Raw genomic sequence first — 25,313 nt, 5'->3', positions numbered from 1 at the left:
ATAAACAATGAGGGGGAGGTGGGCGGTAAGGGTTGGCGGGCAGAAAGGAGACAGGAAAAGAGCTGGGGAAGAGACGCATCCTGGGGGGTCGCTACTGGTTTCCACGGATACCCCCACCCCTTCCCAGTAACCAAAAAATAGCAGTAAAAAAACTGGGCCTCATATCATTTCCCACCTCAAATCCTATTCTAATAAGTCAAACCACATGCAAAAGAAATGCAAAGTCCCCACAAAACAAGGCATTGAGCATTAAGAGTGTGCTGAGAAGTAACATAGTTAATACAAGACCACTGGGGACTAAAAACAACACAAAACGGGGATGGGGAAGGAGCCCCTACCCGCCCACAATCACCACCAGTGCGAACAGCACGTCTGGGGGTGCACCTGTGGCTGCAAACTCCCTTTGAGAAAATGTGGCAGAAGCACTCCCAGCATTTATTCGGAAGCACATCACGACATACCAGAGTAGCATGGTCCTCTTGCTACTACTGTTATCTCTTTCTGGTGCTTACACGCTGCTCTTCTGAGAAAGCACTCGTTCTGATACGTGTCTCCATTCGATGCACAGACGGGAATGTAATTGGTATGGCACTGCAAGAGAAACAAAAACAAATTCTCTGAGACAGGCATGAATATGCATAGTTTATTTCATATTCATGAATGCATTACCATAGCATTAGGACATACTTCTAACTACAGAGTAGTTTGTTCTTTTATTTGGTTAAAAAAAGAACTATACTACTTTCTCTTATCTTTTTTCACACTTATAATGAAAACAACTATTAGCTAGCCATAGAAGTGAGAATAAAAACCCCTTTCCTATCTACTTCCCTTTGCTTGCTATAAAGACCCATTGAGATAATTCAAGAGAAGATTCCTGGCAATGTCTGTGATGAACACTAACAATAAAAAACCTCTTTATTATGATCAAATGCACTTATTCAATATGCTGTCCCAAGGCCAATGCCATAGAAGACACAAATGCTGAGGTCTGTTCTCAGAGATCTTCCAATTTTGTTAGAGCACCACATAAACAGAAAATGTATTATATATATGTAGGTATACATACAGTAAAGACAGATCATGCACTAAATCAAAAGTGTAAACAATAAGCAGACTATCTAATACCTACCACTGTAAGCTAGAGTATTCAAGAAAAACCTTCTTAGAGAAAGTAAAATGTGAACTGGCATTTGAAGGATGAGTAGCAGTAAAACAGATGAAGAAGAAACCAGATTTAAGAAAAGACACAGGACCTACATGCTTCAAAAACTTCAAAACCTCTAAATGTCAAAAATATCATAAACAACTAAAGTTTTAAAATCTGGAGAAAATATAATATGACACAAGTTATTATCGTTACTAAAAAAGAAACAGCACGAATTAATTTAAAATAGACAAAGGACAAACTGACACCTGACAGAATGATTACAAATGGTCAATTAGTGTACAAAACCTGCTGACCTTCACTAGTAATCAGTAAAATGAGATGCTACCTTTAGCTTATAAAACTGGCTATTCGGCAAAAGAACTTCAAGCTGCCAGGCATACCAATATGCCTGTTGTGGTAACCTAAACTGGTTCGGCCTTATGAGGACAGGACTTAACAGCCCATTTCAAGAGTCTTGAGAAAGGAATGCAGTTTTGGGTCCAGAACTTCATGTTTAGGGATCTATCTGAAGGAAACTATTACAGACAGAAAATTATTACAGATATTTCCATTTTTCTTTATTTTTCAATTGCAGTCAATATTATTCTGTATTAGTTTCAGGTGTACAGCATAGTAGTTAGACAATCACCCACTTTACAAAGTGTCCCCCGATATTTCCTGTATCCACCTGGCACCACACGTAGTTGTTACAATACTACTGACTATACTTACACTGTACTTGACATTCCTGTGACTAGTTTAAAACTATCAATCTGGGCTTATTAATCCCTTCACCTCTTTTGCCCAGCCCCCAACTGCCACCCTAACAATCATCCGTCTCTTCTCTGTATCTGTTTCAGTTTCAAACAAAAATTTATTAATATAAAAAATATAAAAACAACCTAAAGCATGTTATATCTGTTCAAGTAATTAATATTACAGTCACTGAGAATTACCTTATAAAAGAATACTGTGTGACAAGAAAAGATAAATAACGTTAGGTAGAAAGCAGGTAAAATAACACCACATATATAACTTCTGAGAATTTTGCACCACAAGGCAGAATGCAAATTTTAAAGAGATATAAATAAAAGTAAACACAGAAAGTAAATTATACAGCTATAGTCTCAATTCTTGAGAAAAAATAAATATTCATAAAGTAAATCCTGGAAGAAAACATCAATAAATTTTTCACATTACTTGTCACGGTTTTTTGTTTTCATGATTTTCTGAATTTCTCAATTTCTCTCCAGTGAACATGGTTTACTTTCATCATTTACTTACTCTGTTTCTTATCTTTTTAAATTTAATCTTGACTGCATTTTTTTCCCTTCACCATTTAGTCCCCTATACCCCTCCTCCCTGCAATCTCCACACTGTTGTCCGTGTCCATGAGTCCTTTTCCCTTTTTGCTCGACCCCTCCACCCCTAACCTCCTGGCCCCCTTGCTGTCATCCTGCCCTCTGTCTATGAGTCTGACTCCATTTACTCTTAAAAAGTGATCCATTTCCTTTATGAGCCATAAATTGGACATGCTACCACAGGTCAAGCACTAACAAAGACAATGGCTAATAAAATATTTCAAGTTGACTTGCTATACATTATCAGCAGCCTCCTACATCAACTTCAATTAAAATTAAATTTTTACTTTAGGAAGCCTTCCTATATCACTGCAGTTATTCATGGATTACATCCCTTCATTCTCCTTCCCTAAAACGTACACAATAACTGGCGTGATGTCTGTAGGAGTCAATGTTACTTTGTAATCCTGCAGTGCATACTTAGCAAAAGAGACCATAAACTCCAAGATGTCAAGTGCTAAGTCTATGAACTTTTCTACCAACTCTCTGCTCAACAAATCCTTAATGACTTTCTAATGGCGTGGTCTCAAAGGTACTAACATCACCTCCTAGGCAGAGATGTCCCTATGAAGGTTTTTTTTTATTGCTACAATGATAAAGGACATTACTGTAATTTAGCAGACGGATCCCATGGATGCTAGGTGTACGAGGTCTGTCCATAAAAACTCCAGCCATTTTTAATATAATGTGAACAGTTTGCACAACATCCATGTGACCTGGCAGCCAAGGAGAGTGGACTGCAATGTGCGTGCATGAACAATGACGACTTCACTGTACTAGTCAGTGGGGGTGGGAGACTCTGTTGAGTGAGCATGTGTCCTGTGTGGCTGTCACATTCAAAATGACTGAGCGAGCAAAGCCACGAATCTCCACCAAATTTTGCTTGAGCTTGAACATTCCTCTGTGGAAACTCTTCAGATGATTCAGAAGGCCACAGCTACGGGCAACTGGTGATTGGCAGCTGCTCCATGATGCCAACGCACCCACTCATGCATCACACCTCCTGCAGAGTTTTTTGTCAAAACATCCAATCACCCAGGTGACTCAGCACCCCCTACAGCCTGGATTTGGCACCCTAAAACTTCTGGCTTTTCCCAAAACTAAAATCACCTTGGAAAGGGAAGAGATTTCAGACTGTTGATGAGATTCAGGAAAATACCGTGGGGCAGCTGATGGCAATTAGGAGAACTGTGTGGGGTCCCAAAGGTGCCTACTTTGAAGGGGACTGAGATAGCATCATTGCCCTATGTACAATGTTTCTTGTATCTTGTATCTTCTTCAATAAATATCTCTACATTTCATGTTACATGGCTGGATACCTTCTGGACAGACCTCATATATAGTGCAAAGGAAAGAACAGTTCCCCCAACAAAGACATACATGCATACATGCATACATACCATACAATTTCTGAACACTTCTCCAGCCATTCACATGGGAACTATGGTAAGACTTACCATATAGAAATAAGGCTGCTCTGTTATAACTTGTCTTAATACTAGCTTTTATTTTAGCACTCACCATAACCCTACATTTTTGTTAGATATTTCTGGTATAAAAATGCTCTAATCTGAGCCCTGGCTGGTATAGCTCAGTGGATTGAGCGCGGGCCTGCGAACCAGAGTATCGCGGTTCGATTCCCAGTCAGGGCACATGCCTGGGTTGCAGGCCAGTTCCCAGCAGGGGATACACAAGAGGCAACCATACATTGATATTTCTCTCCCTCTCTCCTTCCCTTCCCCTCTGAAGATAAATAAATAAAATCTTTAATAAATAAATAAAAATACTCTAATCTTTATTAAATCCAAACACACATTATAAGTAGCTATAAGCGTCTGACTACCGTATTGTCTTCTAGTGTAATCGCACCCAAGCATTAACATTCTGAATAATTTATAGCAAGATAATTATTTTACTACAAGTATTTTTATTTCTCCTTTACATTGCAATTATGCATTATATTGCTTTCTTTAATTATGCATTTATGTAGGTTGCTTTACCTACAAATTTCATTAAAAAACAGTAAAGAAACAGAATACAAATTATTGGTTATAAAAAAGGGTCATTAAGTCTGATCAGGCTGAGAATCTGTACGGTAATGACAAACATTGGTTCCCGAGTTTCTATCTAGTAAACACTGGCTACAACTTTATTTTTTTTTAAGATTTTATTTATTTATCTTAGAGGGAAAGGGACGGCGGGGAGAGAGAGAGAGAGAGAGAGAGAGAGAAATATCAATGTATGGTTGCCTCTGGTGCATCCCCTGCGAGGAACCGGGAACTGGCCTGCAACCTAGGCATGTGCCCTGACTGGGAATCGAACCGCGATCGTGTGGTTCGCAAGCCCGCGCTCAATCCACTGAGCTACACCAGCCAGGGCACACTAGCTACAACTTTAAATGGCCTATCTAACTTAAGTACCAGAACAATCCTGTGAGGAACGTGACTTGGTACTTAGAGCTGGCGCTCGGAAGTAACTGTTGAGTTCAAATCCTGGGTCCACCATCCACGCACCTGTAGGCTAGCACCAGTGCCCTTTTCCCCACCGGTAAAGTCCTAATTATAAATAATATTATAGTATTCTCTAATAAAGTTGTTATGAAGACTAGGAGAAATTCATCTTTAGCATTTACATGTAGCCATAGTAAATCCTCAAAAAACATTAGCTGGTTCTGGGATTGATTGCTATTATCGTTCGTGAGGCTTAAGCAGGCCTGGAGCCATAGTTCATAAGTGGAAGACCTCGATTCCTCAGAATTGTCGTACTCTAACCACTACACACTCCAGTTTTATGTCACCTGGTGGGAGTGACAGAGCGCTCAACCAGGCAATGTCCCTCAAATTCAGCCTAACAAGCGCTCAGAGCGTAGTCTAGGCAATGTCCCTCAAATTCAGCCTAACAAGCACAGACCCACGAGCGGGCACGGAGCAGGAGAAGCAGACCTGCTAGTCCCTGGCCAGTCTGTTTCCAAGGGTCCCTCTTAGGAACCTCTCCTTATGCTACGAGCAAAGGAAGGGATTTGGGCAATTTTAACTGGCAATTCCTGACTTAGGCAGAGACTCTCACCCGAGGTCTGCTTCCTCTACACTGCCTCGCTTGCTGGGGGGAAGAATGCTCCACTAGACCTTCTCCGCAGCAGAAAGAAAGTGATTTGAAGTAGTTTAGAAAGGTACGGCAGTGTACGATTCTGGGGCCACATCTATTCAAGCTGTGTACCTACTGTGTATCAGGAAAACAGTCAATAAGGAAAAAAATAAGGCTGTGATGGTTAATTTAATGTATCAATTTGACTGGGCCCCAGGGTACCCAAATTAAACATTATTTCTGGATATGCCTATAGGGGTGTTGCTGGATGAGATCAGCATCTGAATCAGCAAACTAAGGGCCCTCCCCAGTATGGGTGGGACCAGCCAACCCACTGAGGGCCTGAACAGAATGAAATGAGTGGAAGGAGGGAGAATCTGCTCTCTGCCTGCTTGCTGAAGGGGGAGCATGGGCCTCCTGCAGGCTCTCGGGCCTTCAGACCCAGACTGACTTATGTCACCAGCTCACCTGATCCTCAGACCTACAGACCTGGACTGGATCAAAGAGGAAGAAAGAAAACAGAAAAATGTCGTAAGCACTCCTCCTTATAGTTACCCAAGTTTTAATGGAAAGATGCAATGCTGATCATTTTCCTTTGCACGACATTAGTAAAAGTAGCTTTGTTTACACAATGTGGCAAGGTAAAATAATTCTTATTCATAGACTAAAATAAGTTTTAGACTTTATTTAAAATCCTGTTATTATTCATTAAAATGTGTTAAAACTATATCTCTGGAAGCTTTTATTAACACTTGAAAGCATGCTGAATCATAATGACGTTTTCTAAACGAATTGAAAGATATTGCTAAAGCATCCTCCTCTGTTTAATGGGCTTATGAGGTCATTGTTCTTAAACTGGCAAGAACCTAAGTCTAACTTGAGCAGATTTATAAACTTATAGGAAGGCAGAGTAGTCAAAGGCAAGTTTGCTCAGCAGCAGGATCCAATCATGCTGTAAGCCCTTAGGCTGTTTGCTCCTACAAGGCAAGGAACTGGACTTGAAACATCTTTATATCCTCAGCATCTAGCCTAGCAGGGAGCACAAATGAAGCACTGGATAAATGTCTACAGATCTCAGCTCCTAACTTTTATTTGCCTCTCCTGCTTTGCCACAAGGTAAGAATGCAAGGGATTCAGATAGGTGATGAGAGGATTTTCTGGCTATTCGAGCATGTTCAAAAGGTCAAAACACAGTTTATTTATAATCTTAAGAGTTGCAGGGAAAAGACATTCAGAGAATGAAAATCAGGATCATAAAGACAAAGATAAATACGGTGTTACATTTAACACTGTACTAAAAAGTGAAAACGAGCCCTGCGAACCAAAAGGTTGCCAGTTCAATTCCCAGTCAGGGCACGTGCCCGGGTTGCGGGTTAGGTCCCCAGTTGGGGCGTGTGCAAGAGGCAACCAATTGATGTTTCTCTCTCACATGGATGTCTCTCTCCCTCTCCTTCTCCCTCCCTTTCCCTCTCTCTAGAATCAATGAAAAGAAAAAAAAATTAATGAAAATCACACTAGGATAACTTCTTTAAAATACAGATGTCTGTTTCTGTAATCCATATAAACTGAAAAGGAACTGTCTCTCAGGTAAATATTATTAAGTGATTTAGTACTTTGAGGAGAAATTAAATACATATATATATATAAGACAGAGAGTATTTCTAGAAGGAAATACAAGAAGTAACCGATGTTGCCTCTGAGAAGAACAACTGGTAGTCTAGAAGGAAGGAAGACATTTTTCATTATATTTTTATATATTGTTCTAGTTGTTTACTATGAGCACATATCACTCTTTGAAAATATCAAAACAGTACCTACATCAGATTCTCACAAGACTTCCATACAAACTTCCACATATATTATATATAAATTGTTTAGACAGGTAATGAATATAAAACACTCAGCACAGTAAACAATACACAAGTACTCAAATAATGTGCTGTATCTCATGTGCACACACATGCACACATACACACGCCTTTACAAATCACCAGGAGGGAAAAATACCACCAAAAAGAGGCAAAGAATGTGAGATCTTCACAAAATAAATATATGGAACTTTTTTAATATCCCTGGTAATCAAGCACAAATTTAAAATGTTTTTTGCCTTTAAAATGTATAAACTTTCAAAGGATTTCAAAGCCTACTCCCCACAAGCTAAGGAGAAATAAGCAGTGTAATGTAGTTGTGCTGATGAGAGCGTTCGTCTGCATGGGAGCATCCTACTGACCCAAGGATTCCACATCGAATGATTCAGTCTCAGGAAGCTGTAGGACAGGTGGAAGAAGGGAACAGTTCCAGGCTTCCTGGTGCGGGGCGCCTGACACGCTAATAAAGAAAAAATCCTCCAGTCTTTCTGGGTAGCAGAACCAGAGGACAGAATTTAGGGTGGCCAGGCCCACTGGAAAGTGAGAAAGAAAACCCCTGAAAGGAGAATCACAGGGGAGTCGAAGCTTCCGTGTGCAAACTCTGGTTGGCTTCTTCTGAACCGTTCGTTCATGGGGCATATTCCAAGTAGCCCAGCTAAGGCTTAAAAACGTGAACGTTTTTGTGTTGTTGCCATAATAGGGAAAACAGAGTTTGCCTTGAGTTCAAGTCAACTGTCAAAAATAACAATAGTCTTCAGAGTAACAGAAAAGAATTCACAGCTCTAAAACACATCATTCACAATGTATAGAATAAACACAAAGTTACTCTAATGCAAAAAAAAATAGAACAGCACAATCCATTCTAGAATGAAAACACCATCCGCAAAGAGGATTTCCGAGATGTCTCAGATGTTAAAATTAGCAAAGATTTCAAAGCAACAATAATATTTGTACACACAGAAATTATGTCTGCAAGGAGTGAAAAGACGGAAAATCTCAACAGATGAATAGAAACAATCCTAAATATTAAATATTTTAACTACTAAAAGTACTTTAATAGAAACTACATTTTAGGAATAAAATGTCTGAAATTAAAAGCTCACGGAATGAGAAGAACGGATATGACAGAAGAAAGGACTTGTGAACCTGGAGATAGAGCAATAAAAATCATCTAACGCAAAAGAACAGAAAGAAGTAAAAGTTCACGACAGCTTAGGATATACACTATGAACACCGATACCTTCTTTTAAGGAATGAAGCCCATTTTAGTGAGCATCTCTTTTCAGAGGGTTCGGGGGAGGAGGCAGGACAGCCAGACACACAACACACTGGCCAGATCACTGCATGAATAACCACGGAGAGGTGGGCCCAGGACGAGGTAAGCCACGTGAAAAAATGGCTGTTGTGAATAAATGCGAATTTATTTTAAATGTGAATTAAGTCTCTTTTGACCACGAAGAACCTCTCTGACTGGATAATCAGCATACACCCACTCTCTTTTAATGAAAATAAACTACATGACAGTTTGTAGTTTTCAGAGAGGTTTTATATGCACGCTCTCTTTCTGATTTTGACTCTCACTACGACATCCTAAGAGGAAATTGGCCTTCTCCTTTCAGATGGAGCACACAGAAACCTGCCTGAGGTGACAGCTACTGCAAATACTGACTTTCCCCAGCTTTCATCCCTGATGGCCGCACCCTTTCCTCCCCTCAAAATCTGAAGCGATGGATATGATGAGAGCAAGATCATGAGTGGAAAAAAATTCTAGTTCCTTCTTGCTCCCATCTGAAATCCTGAATCAGGGACCATCTTGTGAGCAACATTCTAAAACCAGACTGCAAGTCGATCACAGAAAAGAAAAAGAAAACACTGAGTGTAACACACTTTACGGCCCTTCTTTATACACAGTGGAATCACAACTCCAACAGTCCTTGGAAAGCAAAGATCTTCGTTTGAGGTTACCCCTTCCAGTCCATCTCTAGCCCTGACCTACGCTGAGGCTCCAAGTCAGTGATGTTCTTTAGACTAAAAAGATGAGACAGCAGCAAGTAAGAACAGAAAGGGAAGAGACAGACTAGACAGGAAAGGAAAGGGGGAAAATGTCAACATTTTAAATGAGACCCAACTGCAACCTGCACCTTATTTCCCTTGGGTAACAATTATACCTTACATTTAAATAGAACAAATTTGTTTTCAATGCATTTTTATATCTATTATTGCCAGTCCGTCCTCTTAGTTCAAGGAAAGAGGCATGGAAGACACAAATAATAGCACTTCGCCTGACAGAAAAGAATCTGTGGGCTGTGACCCCTACTTCCTCATGGGGTTCAAGGTGTCTTAAGCTTTGTAATTTGGGGACAGTAGGATTATAAAATATGAGACATGTAAAATGTTTCATAATAAGTTGAGTTGTCTCACCTGGAACTGACACGCACATTTCAAACCATCTCCATCTTCTTTGCAGACACCTCCATATTTACACGATGCTTCATCGCAAACTCTTGCATCAGACTCCCTCACACTTAACTCTGTAAAAGAGGAAAAACTTGTTTCATGTAGTTCGTTGTCTTTTTGTACCCAAATATACATGTGTAAATAAATGAAAAAATGTTTAAAATCTGTAGAGCATCTCATTCATAAGTATAATAATAATAAGAAAATATACAAAAAGCAAGTTGTATAGGACACAAAACATCCAATTCCCCAGTGAGAATCTGGCATAATAATATTTCTAAAAGTAATCCAATCTATTTTGGCATCCCCAGATCTTAAAATAATCTTCTTAGTATTGTTTTAATATTTTAGATTATTTGTCCAGTGATTGCTACTTTAAGGATAACAAATAACCACACAATGTATACAAACATGGAGTCACTATGTTGTACACATAAAACTAATATAATATTATGTTAATCAGGTCCCAATAAAAAAACTAAAAAGAAAGAAAAAGGCAAGTCACATCCAGAACAATGCCATTTATATGAACCTCAAAACCATGAGAAATTAAACAATGTTTTGCTTAGGAGTATTATTTTGTATATGTGAAATATTACATGATAAAAGATTTTAAGTACTTTCATTCATCATTTTATAAGTCAAAACAAGATAAAAAAGAAAAAGGAATCATAATTCTTTCAGTACCCAGAATAAATTTAGGGTAATCATTATTCTCTCTAGACAAACCATTTTAATTACAAAAGAACTTGAATTCCAGAATATACATACACACACACACACACACACACATATATATATATGGAGCATTTACATGTACAAGATTAAAGCAATTCAAAATCTTGTTAGCCTTGAAGTGTGTAAATGACCTTTTTAATTTTATTCCACCACAGGAACCACAGCCAATACAAGCCATTCTGTGGTCATCTTGCTCCCGCTACAAGGCTGTCAGTCTTGGTCTGAAAGTATTAAATTAAGCTTTCCAGAACACCTGAGAAATTGCTTCAAGGTAGTGCTAAGCAAAGCTGCCAGTCTGGAACTGGGTAAAAATCACCACAAAGCAATGCTCCCATTTTCCATAGGGGGAGGGAGGGCCACCAAATTCTATTAAGCAAACAATAAACAATGGTTGTTCAAAACACTCGTCCCAGCACAGCGGGGAACCCATGCGTCTGGGAGCAGAGCAGCCTCTGTTAGCAGCTCTGACTGACGCTCAATAGCTGACCCCAGGAAGAGCGCGAGGTCTCCTTTCAGCTCTAGATGAAGACGAGGTCCCCACAAGCAGGTCTCAGGGAGCAACTGTCCGACGGAGGATCCCTCATCCCTGGTGGTCTGCGACTTCTAGATGTCAAAGCAGGACTTGCCGGACTGCGTCAAGGAAGCTCTACATCTAGAGACGTCTGTCCTGGTGGCATTTCATTGCCTCTCTCTGCCCCATTTGTTCTCACTGCTCTGCAAGGGTGTCTTGGGGCTTAGCTGACCCTCCAAGACAGGCAGTCAAGGACCTAAATACCCAAGGAGCTGACAGTCGACAGCACGTATCTGAGTAGCCACTCTGAACCAAGGGCAAGCATACACTTACACAAACTACCTCTACGCAGGTACAGGTTACCAATTTTTTTTTTAGTTACACAAAATTAGACTAAAGTTCAAACATACATGTAAAAAAATGTTTTTTAAAGACTAGAGGGAAAACATCACAGGAAATGAATACAGCTGTTTTGATGTTCTCACTGTTTCACAAACTACTCCAGGCACACAGACGACCAGCTTTTCATTCCATTTACTTGGGCTACGGCAGCTTCATGTTCTTGTCTCTCCCCGTATCCCAGTTTTCGCTCATTCCTCCCCTTCCCCTTTGACCACTTGCATTAGCTCCTGAGACCCCACACTAAGTGGGGTTTGCTTTTTTCCTTCCTATCTACAGTCCTCCTGGGAACTTGCACAAGGCCCAGTTCCAATTACTGTCTGGTGTACATCTTGAAACCCAAAGAAGATAACTAAATGTCAATACCAAACTGCTCTGGAAAAGAGGATAAGAATCTATAGCATCTTTGCTGAAATACAAGCTTAACCAATTTCAGGGAATAAAGAGAATTGAACAATTTCATAAATAAGATGTAGTGCATTTCTCCTTTTTCTTTTCTTTGTAGCCTTAAAGTTCTTACCGGGTTCCAATACAATCAGATATACAAAATAAGAATAAATAAAGTTTTCATTTCGTCTGTGGGTCAAGGTCATGCTGAGTTACAACTCACTGTCTTGGCTTGAAAGTCTTTGACTTGTAACATGGTTCACCGGATCTATCTTAAAAATGCAATGGGATTCAGTCTAGAACCTAAACTATTCCTGCCACTAAGATTCACATATGTCAGCAAACCTAGAGTCGTTCAGGTATCTCTCTGTATGAGGGACTAAGGAACACTTGGGGAGGCCACCTGTCCTTTCTAAGTGAAGCAGAAAAGTTTGGCCCAGTGAGCAAAGCCTGGGACAGTAGGAGTGTCCCAAACACAGGGTGGTGTCTATCACTTGGACTGCTCAGAGGCCCACGGTGACAGACAGAGGGGCCACAACGAGACTAAGACTAAAGAATGGCTTTCGCTAAAAGCTCAGAAGCAACAGAGATAGAGAGTCCTGCTTTGATGCCAACGTGACGAGAGGGGTGAAGAAGGGCTGGAACACCTCCATGGCCCTAGCGTACAGGAGCCCCCCGGGCAGGACAAGAAGGTAACAGTGTCAGGTACGTACCCCTGACATCTGGAGTGAGGCACCCCGCGCAACTTGGGGGAACAGCAAACCTCGCAGAAAGCAAAGCATGTGCCACGTGGTGGTGGCCAGAACACATTAGTGAGCCCACATAAAACACCCTTTGGTGAGCCCTGGAATAAATCCTAGGAGGGAGCGTTCTGAAGGAGCTAGAGGCCCTACATCAACAGGAAAGGGTCAAAGTCACGGAATTCTGATTACCTGATGATTAGTCATGTTTCACTTTATGCCTACCTTGCTATCAAGTCCACGTTATTTTCCTGTTTTAATGTGTTAAATGTGATTATGTATTTGGATCAGAAGCAATTAGGTATCTACTATGTATCTAATCCCATGCTAAGAATTTTGGAACACAGAAAATAGACGTAAGAGGACGCTTATGATCATCAACAATTGGTGACGAAGTCAATATACTGAGCCTGTAATTGAGGGAAGAATTATGTTGCACGGGCTGCGACTGCTCTTCAAGTTTCAAGAAGTAGGAGGTAAGAAACGGGTTTGAAGCAGAGGGTACAGGGTCACAGGCGGCAAGACTTGCACTAATCTCGAAAAACGAGTGAGATCTTCTTTCTGATTTTAAAACGAATGTAGGGTCATTATAAAGAATTTAGAAAAGACATTTAAAAATGAAGGATATTTTAACTGCCCTCAACATGGGTCCTATCAAAAGAGAAAAAACCGAGGGTGTGCTTATCTAGGAAAACAACATTAGTAAAGGAGATATACATCATTTAACATTACGCATCAATATTAGCGTCAGTGGTTCACCACTGACACGAGGAAAACTAATAGTCTAGGGAAACCAATGTGTCAGACACTAGAGGGTCCCTTCACTTAAAAAATAAGAATTTAATTTCCTCATTTGCAAGGGAAAAGGCAATAGAAAAAGTTTTTCATTTATTTAAGAGTTTTCTTCACTTATATTTCTAAACTGTCAATATCTGAGATTGCTAGCTATCAACAAAAACTAATGTTCAACAAGAATGTTAACAGAAAAATTCCAACAGTGTTTTATGAGAACACATCATTGTGAACATCACAAGCGCATGAATGTACATTTTAAATTGCTTTGTAATTGTGATAGCCAGTGCTGATCAATGGCTATCACAATAACCAGTGATTACTGTGACAGTCACTTTGTGATAGGCTTACTCTGAGTCTATTCGCCCCTTCTTACTTAATAAGGGAACTCCAGTTTTGTCCAGGGGGAATACGGTACTCAGCGAAATAATCTGTATTTCCCAGACTCCCTCACTCCGTGCCATAGTTCACGAATAAGCACCGTCCCTTCCTCCTCCATTCTTCCATCCTTCTTCCTGCCTGGGGAATACACCTGTGTCCTAGGTTGAAGCAGCTATCTTACATGCAATGGAGAGGAAAGCTACAAGCTAAAGATGATAGACTAGAAAGATAGAAGAATGCATCCCTACAAACTTACTGTTATAAGAAATCAACACTGTACTCTTATTTATACATAAAGCCCTTCTTTAAGTCACTAGTCAGGTCATTGATACATGTAATTAAAACACAGTCCTGATATAATGATTGCATGTAAACTTAAATAAGTTTTCCAAGCAGAACTCTTAAATAAGTTTTCCAAGCAGAACTCTTAAATAAGTTTCTGCTACATCATATAATAAAACTGATTTATCGAGAGCATCATGACTTCCTGGCACTCTGACTGCTCACAAACATGAGAACCACTGCCTTAGCTCAGACTCGGAACACAAGGAGTTCTGTTTTGGGATCACCTTCTGACAGTCATTTCAAAGTATCCTGTGCAGTACCAGGCATCCAGCGGGTACTCTATGACCTGTCAATAAGGATGATGATCCCATACCTGCCTTCCTGAGCCCAAGATGGAAGCTCAGCAAAACAGAGGAGCCATTACCGAGGCCCTCAAAAATCAGCTCTCCAAACAGAAATATTCTACACAAAGAAGCACTCAGAAGAGCTGCTCAAAACAAAAATATTTTGCTCTGGTTGCAAATCTGCCTTTCACACAATTCTCTCCAGGTGAGACTTGTCTCCATTTTCATTAACATCTCAAAGCCGGAAATAAGACACACTAGAGGAAGGAATACATACTACTTCCCTGTGAATCTGAGGTGCCCGAATCCCCAACTTCTAGCAGCACTAACTGGGTGCAGGCTGCAGCTGAAAACGAGACACACTGGCCCTCCAGAAGATCAAGAGTACCAGCTGTGAATACCACCGGGACTGCGGCAAAGGGGCTGCTGTGCAGGGCCGGCCCCATGGAGTAGGACTCACTTCACCAGGGCTCTGTGCCCGCTGAGTCCGCCCCTTGAGTGTGTTGCTCATAAAGGTGGTTGGGTGGTGCGCTGGTGTAGCCTGAAGCTGTCCACTTGGTACACTGGCTCTGGGGCCACCCTGGAAGTGCAGGCCAAGGTCAGCTGCTGCCTGTGTCCTGCCCAGGGCCACCCAGCATAAGCTGCAAAGTGATCTGCAGATGGTTGCCACTTTGCTGGACTTGGAGGTGTCCAGGCTCGGGGCTGCTTAGCAAGACATATGAAGCACGCTCAGGCCAAATGCTGCTTGTCTGGGATTTGTGGACCTTTGAGAGATTTTAGAAAAGTCTGAAGAATGAGGCAAAACAGGCCATTTGTATGGAAAAGCCACTAAAAGCAGCTTGGGTGAGCCCACAAATTGGGTGGGTCAGGGTCTCATCAGAGAATCAGCAGGGCAGAGAGAACAGCGTTAGCCAGGCTAACGAAGACTCAGATAAGACACACGCCTGTACCTGCAGGGGGAGGGCTCAGCAAAGGAACAATGGTCTCTGCCAGCACTTCTGTCTAGGAGAAAGCTGCCCCTCCAGCTCTTTCCCTGTAGTCTGACAATTCAGTTCCTCCCTGTATGTCTCTGCTGCCTTTCGAGCTGCTGCCCCAGCATGGAGCTCAGAGCAAGTGGCTGTGAGTAAGTCCACGCTTGGGCCCTTCATGACGAATGCCTGAGACTCCAGAAGTCTCACTCAGCCATAATCCCCGCTGGTTTTTACAGCCAGGAGTTATACGGACGTCTCTTCCAGGCACTAGAACCCTGGACTGGGGACCCTGGTGTAGGACTGGCACTCCTCACTCCTCAGGGGGAATCTCCACAGCCAAGATAACCCTCCTGATTCCCAACGTGTAGGTGTGGGACCAGCCCATCCTGAGTCTCTGCCCTTCCTTCTAGTTTGATGCGGCTTCTTCTGTATATACTGAGTCATAAAACTTCTGCTCCACTAGACTCTAGGTGGCTGTCAATGACGGTGATTCTGTGGTTTAACTGTAATTTTGATGGGGTGGTGGGAGGATAAAAGTACCATTGCCCTACTCCACCATCTTGACCAGTAGCCTATATCCCCTTTTTTATTAATTCCTTACCTCCAGCAAGCCTGGCTTCCTCCCCCTCCCTGTCAAAGGTCAACATGACCTTAAATCTAAAGATCCACAGCTTTTTTCTTAGTCTTCCAACCCTTTTCCCAGCCCTTCTACAGCAGTTAGTACTCCTGCCCTCTCCTTCTAACCTGATAAGCATCCCTCCAACTCGCTGACGGCTTCTCGTTTACCTCCTTTTCCCTTCTGCTGCCCAGCCCACGTCCACAGCACTCTCAGAACTTACCTCCAACTTAATCAACTCTCCAAATTTCCCAAAGTGTGCTAGTCCCTGTAAAACACACCAACTGTGGTACGGTGAACCCTCAAGGCTACGCTCTTCCTCGAGGTCACTCTCTAGAAAGGTCGGGAGTATCTTAGCTCCAACCCGGGGAGCTGTTCTCCTCCGGGAGGCAGTTAGAGATGTTATCCGGCCTGCATGCGCCGCCTGTATTTGTTACTCCAAGTACGTGGTCCCCACATTTCATAAAAGTGAAAATAGTTTCTATGAAAACAAAATTGAGTGCTGTGACAGACTTTAAAAAGTCGAGGTGTTCTTTAAAAATTGCTGTTGCATTAGGTGCAGGCAAGATAAAAACCTAGACTTCTGCATCCACGAGTCTTTCCGTTTCTTTTTAAAGAGATTAAAACTGGAATTTGTAATCAATGTACTATGAAAGTGATTTATTCAAGAAAGGGGAAATTCCAACTATTTGCAAAGAAAAAATTCTGGCCTTCATTCGAAATGTTGTTTAGTAAGTTTATGTTTTTTAAGTTAAAATACAATGCATTTCTGGGTCATTTTTGTGACTCCCCACTTTAAATAGCTTTCTTAACCATCAGAATCCTTAAAAAAAAATATTTTATTTATTTTTAGAGAGGGGGAAGGGAGAAAGAGAGGGAAAGAAACATCAATATGTGATTGCCTCTTGTGCGCCCTCTACTGGGGGCCCGGCCCACAAGACATGTGCCCTGACTGGGAATGGAATCTGAGATCCTTTGCTTTGCAGTCCAGCTCTTAACCCACTGAGCCACACCAGTCAGAAACAACTATCAGAATCCTAAGGCAGCAAATCTTTGCCCCACACTATACAGGGTGGGGCAAAAGGAGGTTTACAGTTGCGAGTATATGAAACAGTTTATTCTTCTATTATTACCTATTAATTATTGTATTATTATATAATATTCTTATAGTATAATATACATTATTACTTATTACTTTCCACACAAACAACCGTAAACCTCCCTCTGCCCGGCCCTGTATGGGAAAACATTCTGCCCGCAGCCACCCCACTGTGTCATCTCGTTTCCTCTCTCTCCGCTGTCTCACCCACTCCCACAGCTCCAGTCTTCAAACCCGGCTTCCCCAACCTCATTAAAGCCATCTCTCCCGCTTTGCCAGGGGTACCTCCAGTCTGCAGAGCACTGCAGGGGTAAGTCCTACACACTCACGCTCTCCGCGTACTTATCAACGTGTGGAAATCTTTAGTTCGCCTCTAGGAGGTCCCTTATGGACTCCCCACAGGACATGTTCAAACCTTTTACCTTGTTCTTAAGAATAGCCCAGTTTCAATGGGTTTACACTCACTGTCTAGATGTTAACAGTATTCAGGAAACCCTTCCCTTTTTCAGAAAAGCACACCAACCCAATCTGACAGGACCCCTGCTGAATGATTCCACTCCCCAAACGAGGCCAGCTTGTTCCCGACCCTGTGTCTAACTGTCTAGGAGACAGTCCCACAACCTCTACCCTGAAAACATATTTATATTTAAACATGCCAGCCACACCACACCAGTAAATGGTGTGGTCCAGCCATGAGATATTATACAGCTACTGAGGAGGTTGTGTATATTTTCTGTGATAATATGAAAATATGCTGATGAATGTCAAGTGAAGAAGCAGAAGACAAAACTTCATACATGCACTATGATTGTGCGTAAAAAACACATGTAGGGAAATCCAGCCAGGAAAACCCGAAAATGGCAACAGGGGCTGTGTTAACACCAGTTGAACAACGGGTGATTTCTTCCTCTATTCCATACAGTCATACTTAATGAAGGAGTGGGGGGGTGTGATTTATAACACAACCCCAGAGGCAATCTGCTATATATGGGCAAAGGAGCTGTTTGGGGGCCAACAGAACCAGTCAGGTTCACAAGACAGTTCTTCATCTTTTAGAAGACACAGTAATGGTTAGACACACAGAAAAACACTAGTCCACAGAACAAGTCGGTATTAAACAAAAATTCGCCTCTTTCCTCCCCCCAGACCAATGTGAGCGGCACCACTAATGGCACGAATGGCTGAAAACATACTTCAGGTAAAACCAAATAGTGGAACCTCAGCTCTCGAACCCAGTTCTTTCTGGAAGGCTGGGCGAGAACCAAACTGAGATGGGAGACATTGAGGAACCGAGGTTCAACTGCTACAGATTCGGTAAACAGTGACTCCAGTCCCAGGAAATGAGATGAACTGGAAATCGAACTTCTCTTCCGCTTGTTCACTAAACTAACCATATAACAGTAGTTATCCTCTACTATACAGATATGAGGGAGAAAGTAAACTGTACTCGGTATTTCACGACACCAAACCAAAAGCAGTTTATATTAATATTAAAACGCATTAACAGCAGAGATGACTAAAACTTCTCTAAGCTGTATTTAACCACAGAACTTTCCCATAGGCCCCACAATTCATCTGACTCCAGCATTTTTCACCCCATTCTACGTACCGCTTGCAGCCCAACTACCCTTTGTTCAGCACCCACTGGGAGGGTGTCAATCCTCCACTCTGAAACCCACCACCATTCCCTGCTGCCTCCTCCAGGTCTAAATGCCTCTGTGTCGGGATGCTCAGCCGAGGTGACGGGGACGACCACCTGCGGCAAAATCGGAAAGGAAAAAAGACCTAGGTCCCTGGCTGGGGAGGAACGGTGCTCAGGGTCTTTCCGGCCCTGTCCAGCCCTAAGCAGAGGTCTTGAGCTGAGATACATCTCTCTCTCTCTTACTCCTACTTCTGACTAGCTTGCCAAACCTGTGCACTTTCTGCACACAGTCACAGAAACTAAAACTGTTATAGCAGAGTGCTTTAAAAGAACAATGAAGAATCTGTACATTTCCTGACATACTATACTTTTAAAGGCAGTTTTTTAAAAAAAATATGTATGACACAACTTATTTTTTTAATGCCTACTTTAAAAATCTGGAAGATACATATGCAGAAATACAAACCACAGTTATCTCCTGGTAGAATTTAAACTTTCTTCTTTAATTCTGTATTTTCCGGAGTTGTTTTGAGTTTTACAATAAACTTGTATTTTAAAATCAGTTACATACTACAACACGTACGAATCTTGAAAATTGTGTTCAGTGAAAGAAGCCAGGCATAAAAGACCGCACACTGTAAGATTCCACTCATAGGACACGTCCAGAGTGGGTAAATCCACCAAGACCCTGAGTCTCGATATGGTCGCCAGGGGATGGGGGCAGAGGAGGGTTGGGGGCAAACTGTGAACAGGTACGGAAATCCTTTCTGGAGGAATGAAAATGCTCTGTAATTAGATATGGTAGATAGTCGTGATGGTTGCACAACACAGCAAATGTATTCAAAAACCCCCGGAATGTATACTTTAAACGGATAAATTTTATGTTATGTGAATTAGTTACCTCAATAAAAATAATTTTAAAAATCAGATAAATCCTATTACATTTTAACAGGAATAAACAGACATTACAATGGGGGTTTAAAGGGCAGACCCTGGAAACAGACCACCTAGACCAGCATCCTGGCTCAGCCCCTCGCCAGCTGTGTTTCGCGGGGGTGGTTCACCACTCGGTGCCCCATGCCTTCGCCCCCCGTGCAAGACGAGAACAACAGTACCGACCTCACAATGCTGGCAGGGGACTAGAAAAAGATACGGAAAGCACTCAGAGCGGCACAGGACACACAATAAGTGCCATCCTGAGAGTTAGCTGCTATTTCTTTAGTCATTACCAGTGCTGAAGAAGGTACCGGAAAATGAGTGCTCACACCAACAATGAGGGTGTAAACTGATAGAACCGCTCACAGAATAATGTGCCAGTATATTCAATTGTGTTTATCCTTTAACCCAACAATTCTATTTCTAGGAAATTATGATAAGGACATAAGCATACAAGAATGTATGTGCAAAATTGTTAAATCAACATTTTTTATACCAGCAAAGTGTTTAAAATAACCTACGTGTCCATCTGCTAGAATTAATTAATAAATTATTGATGAAATACCATGCAGCCATTAAAATTAAAGAATATGGTAGAAATACATATTGATATGTTAAGATCAAGATCCACTGTGGTGTGAAAAAAAGTTATAAAAATATATAGTTATAATCCCATTTATATTTTGTAACACATACCCATTTACATATATATAGATTTTTTTTAAATTTGGTGAGTACACTCAACACATTTCCACTATCAAAAATTTTTAAATAAACATAAACACAAGACTATTGCCCTCTGGCTCTACTTATAACCACTATTCCTTAGTGTCCTAAACACTAAGTGGAACAGAAGGCAGCCTGAATCCAGAGAAGTCACCCAAAAAGACACAAACCTGAAAAACAACCTGCAGGTTGGCCCTGGAGAACCTGATATTAACTATTTTAAAAGAGAATTTTAAAACAACTTCACAGAACTCTGATTCGAAAGAGCCCCAGAGTTACAGTTCCCATGATATACTCTTGGCCAATCCCGGTTCCCTGGAGTAAAGCCAGCTACAATGATAATCCCTCCTAGGAGAGCAAGGACTGAGTGAGATCTTGAACAAAAGAACAGCAGAAACTATAAATGACACTTCTCCTATTTGGTTGAAACCACCAAAACCAAAACTTTAAAACAACTACAACCTTAAACCCCAGCAAACTGTTGAAAAATAGTGAAGAACTTTAAAAACAAAAAACAAAAAAAAACCACTTAAGTCTAATTAAATGGTTATTAGGAAGCACTTATGGGCTGAACTAGAAAAAAGAAACAATAATAATGGTAAGCACAATTGCACCACCTAAAAAAATCTCAAAATATTCTGAAGAGGAAAAACACTATGAAAAATGAGCACAGGACACCAAACAACTGAGCTGACTTGTGAACAATGGAGAATCTAAATATGTTAGGCTGTGAACCACACAACTGATATACAAACGACAGCAGTCTAGATTCACTTGCAAAACAGTATTACTTGAAAGCTGACCAGGCAAAATAAACTGAATTGAAAAACCTTAAAGGAGATCTGACCTGTGGACAATAGTGACTCCAGGTAACACACAAAAATGCCAAAGCAAATACTAGTATCAAGAAAAAGGTTCAAAATGTTTCTGGTATACAATGAAGCAACTTCAGCATAAATCTTAAGTTTTTACAGAGATGACTGGCAATCATCATATTTCTTTATACTTTTCCACATTCCTCAAATTTTTTACAATGAACAGACACTGCCTTTGTAACAAAGAAAAAGGTGTGATTGTTCCTTTTCCTTCTTTTTTTTTTTTTAAACCATGGAAAAGAAAGGCTCCAAATACTTGCAAGAAAGAGGCACGGAGCTGAGGCTGAACCAATACCTGCCAACGTTTTTGAAGTCAAAAGAATATGTTTAGAACTTAGAACCTTGAAGTGACTTTTCAAAAAATGATGAAAACAACTGAGCCCTGGAAAAATACATGACACTAATAAAATATATTCAGAAATATATTCAAATAGTAGCAAAGGATTAAAATCCCCTGATAAACTAAAAGCAAATGCTGAGGGAATTTTAAGATTTAAAAAGAATTTCAAAGTGCCTAAGAAGTAGGCCAACTCCTAAACGCCTCATTTCTCCAAAGAGAGGGGCTAATAATGAAACTAGTAGCGGGAATAATGAAAATACTTTTGTTGAAACAATTTTTCTAACAATGAAAAAGAGACAGAGAGGAAGAGGAAGGAAGGAAATAGGATGATGTTATCTCCCAACCCAGCTTAAGACATTGAGAAGTCAAATTTCATTAAAGAAACCATATATATATGGCTTCCATATATATTATATATATATGGAAAATGAGCAATAAAAAGATAAACTTAAAAGCACAAGTTTAGTTATAATTTAAAAAGGCAATAAAATAAATAATGGCCAGAATATGGAAAAACTGGAACCATCGGACATTGCTGATGAAAACATAAAATTATATAGGAACTTTGGAAAACAGTTTGGCCGCTGGTCAAAATGTTAAACACTGAGTTACCATGTGACCCAGTAATTCTACCCCCAAGTACATACCCAAGAGAACTGAAAACGTGTGTCCGTGTGAAAATTTGTACCCGAATGTTCGGAGCAGCATTATTCACAACAGCCAAAAAGTAGGAACATCCCAAAGGTCCATCAGACACACAAAGGAATGAAATTCTGATACATATCATGCTTTCTAGGTTCATACAAATGAACCTACAAAACATGATACTAAGTGAAAGAAGCCAATCACAGAAGGCCACATATTGTGTGACTCCATTGGTAGGAAATGCCCAGAACAGGCAAACACAGCAAAAGACAGCAGGTTAGTGGTGTCTAGGGCTGGGGAAGTGGGGTTTGGGGAGTGACTGCTAAACAATATGAAGTTCCTTTGGGGGAGAAAGAAATGCATGTTCTAAAATGGATTGCAGAGATAACTGCACAACCTTATGGCTACACCAAAAAATACTTGGTTGTACACTTTTAAAAAATGATGATGATGATGAAGGAGGACAGCAGCACAAATATCATAATTCATTTAATGTACATGGGTAAAATGCCTGTGAACGCAGAATAGTCTACATCTGTGTGGGGAACAAATCCTAACACTTACCAGTAAAAGACAAACACAAGCCCAGAAGAGGATGGGCATCATTATGACTTCAGGAGACATCTTCAATCCACCCTACATGAAAATTAAAAAATATAACACAAAATGAAACAAAATAAAATTCTGTTTTTATTTGTTTATGTGGATTTGGGAAAAATGGGTATGTCCCAAATAGAGTAACAAAAAGATAACAACTGGAAAACCGTGAAAAATAAACCTATATCATTGTATTTGAGGCTTCAATAGGTCATGAACAGGAGATGACAAAACCAAGAAAAGTACAGAACTGACATAAAGCATATTTTAAGCTATTCCTCTGGGCAAGGGCCAACTTGGCAGAGTCAAGTTCAGAAAAAGATGGATTCAGGTAGATACACAAAGACAATACGGCAAATGTGGTAAAATCTCAACAACTGGGAAACCTGTGACTTTCCTCTAAGTTTGAAATTAATTCAAAATAAAAAGTTTTAAGTAAAACTAAGTTATATAATAAGGGACTCAGAAGCTAAGGAAATAACACTTTCTTTTCTAGGGTACAAGGATCTTTCACATAATCTCATACTAGGACCCAGAAACACACCTAGTTTTAATGCAAAAGTTAGAAATTCCATGGTGCATTCTTAGACCATAAGAATTCTTAGACCGTTGCCAACACCTCCAACTTCAGAAGAGAAGACCAAAATCCAGATTTTTCAGTGAAACCTCCAGCTTTTTAATGGTTCATAACCAGTACAATTTTTAAAAACTCTGAGCCAAATAAGTCCTCTCAGTTACCCCCACTTCCACTGTAATCTTTCCCAATGCGCCCAGCCTCTTCCCTTCTCCTTTTCATCTTCAGCCATTCAGACTCCTCTCCCTAAAACCGTGATGTTGCTCAAATCCTTTTAAAGTGTCCCTTTGTCTTCAGAGCAAGTGCCAAACCTTCAGATGAGCTTCCCAGGCCTTCCACTAATGTGGTGACAATGTGTGACTCATCTCCTGCCTAAATCCTCATAGCTCAGTATCCCAAAATATTCCCTTCACTGCCCCCTGTCTTTGCACCTTTTCTAATACCATTCACTCCATCCAGAACACCCTTCCCAACCCTATTCAGTTTCTCTGTTCATTCAGTCATTAATTCATTCCACATACACTAGATACGTCAGGGACACCATTTACTACGTGCCAGATACCATTCTCGGGAGAGTGGACACAGCAGGTAACAAAACAGACACATACATGGAGGAGACATAAGGAACACATCACACAGGAAAAGGTGCTTAGGAGCCGGAGAAAAAGAATCAGGAAGATGAGGGTTAGAGAGGGACAGAGGGGACGGAAGGTAGAAAAGGCTGCAATTTTAGGGCATCATTTTGGAAGTGCCATTAAAAACCTGAAAGAGCTGAGAGGTAAATAATTGGGACCAAAAGGTTCCAGGCCAAAAAACATCAACAGCAAAGGTCTCAAGGAAGCGTGCCAGTGTTCCAAGATGACACTCCCTTCTGCCTGCGAAGTCCAGCTCAAGTGCCCTGTACTCTCCTGAGTTTGGGGGTAGGGGGGTTAATTTTGTATTTATTTTTAGAGAGCAGGGAAGGGAGGGAGAAAGAGAGGGAGAGAAACATCAATGTGTGGTTGCGTCTTGCACACCCCTAACTGGGGACCTGGCCCACAACCTAGGCATGTCTGCTGCCTGGGAATCGAACCAGCGACCCTTTGGTTCACACGCCGGCACTCAATCCATTGAGCCACTTTCCAGCCAGAGCAGGAAAGTGTTTTTGATTCCTGCAAATCACAATGACTCATTCTCTTGACCTTGTGTCCGTATCTTCCGTAGGGTACCATGTACAGTGGAAACCGTCTTTTCAAACACATACAAAAGTAATCGCTGACCAATTAATTTAAAAAGTCAGATAAAGTGGGAAATCATGTAGAAATGGTATGTACATATTTTAGCCACTTTTAACTTCAAACACATAAATAAATGTACATTCTTTTCCCCATGGTGCACCAAAACTTATTTGAGTACGGGGATCACTTTCGTGGCTAAAGCACACCTATAATCCATTAGCTACAATGTCCATTTTCTTTTCCTTTAAAATGGAATAGGGACTTGAAAAAACACTTGCAAAGTTTTCTAGGAGCAAAATCCTTCCAGAGATTCACAAGGTTTCTCTAATCTGTCTCGGTTGTCTTTACCACAACCTAATTCAGTGAAAGGCAATTCATTCAGCCTCTTGGCTTTGACAAGTCTTTCCAAAGCATTTCATAAAAACAACTCTTTCTACATTCATATTTAATCAATTTGAGTAGTACTTATTCATTTCTACTCACAAATACCCATGGTACAAATAAGCTGGAGAAGAAACACAACTGACTCTTTCTCAGTAAGCAGAGCAATCAAATGATAAGCAAACCAGAGCGCACTA

The 25,313-nt window shown here is 40.8% G+C and overlaps 1 protein-coding gene across 2 annotated transcripts in view; it reads right to left on the bottom strand.

Moving 5' to 3' along the window:
* LOC118979684 (myb/SANT-like DNA-binding domain-containing protein 3) overlaps positions 1 to 25,313 on the bottom strand; it is a 123,209-nt gene that overhangs the window by 48,002 nt on the left and 49,894 nt on the right. For both annotated transcript variants that reach the window (XM_037035880.1, XM_037035877.1), the window contains 2 exons: positions 9,885 to 9,994; positions 462 to 591 (listed from right to left, as the gene is read on the bottom strand). In XM_037035880.1, the coding sequence (XP_036891775.1) occupies positions 462 to 591; positions 9,885 to 9,994 (240 nt within the window). The remainder of the gene's footprint in view (positions 1 to 461; positions 592 to 9,884; positions 9,995 to 25,313) is intronic.

This window comes from Sturnira hondurensis, unplaced genomic scaffold (genome assembly GCF_014824575.4).
Source record: "Sturnira hondurensis isolate 20B ecotype Veracruz unplaced genomic scaffold, ASM1482457v3 Scaffold0022566, whole genome shotgun sequence".
NCBI classification, from domain to species: domain Eukaryota; kingdom Metazoa; phylum Chordata; class Mammalia; order Chiroptera; family Phyllostomidae; genus Sturnira; species Sturnira hondurensis.
This window is presented reverse-complemented; position numbering and strand designations above follow the sequence as displayed.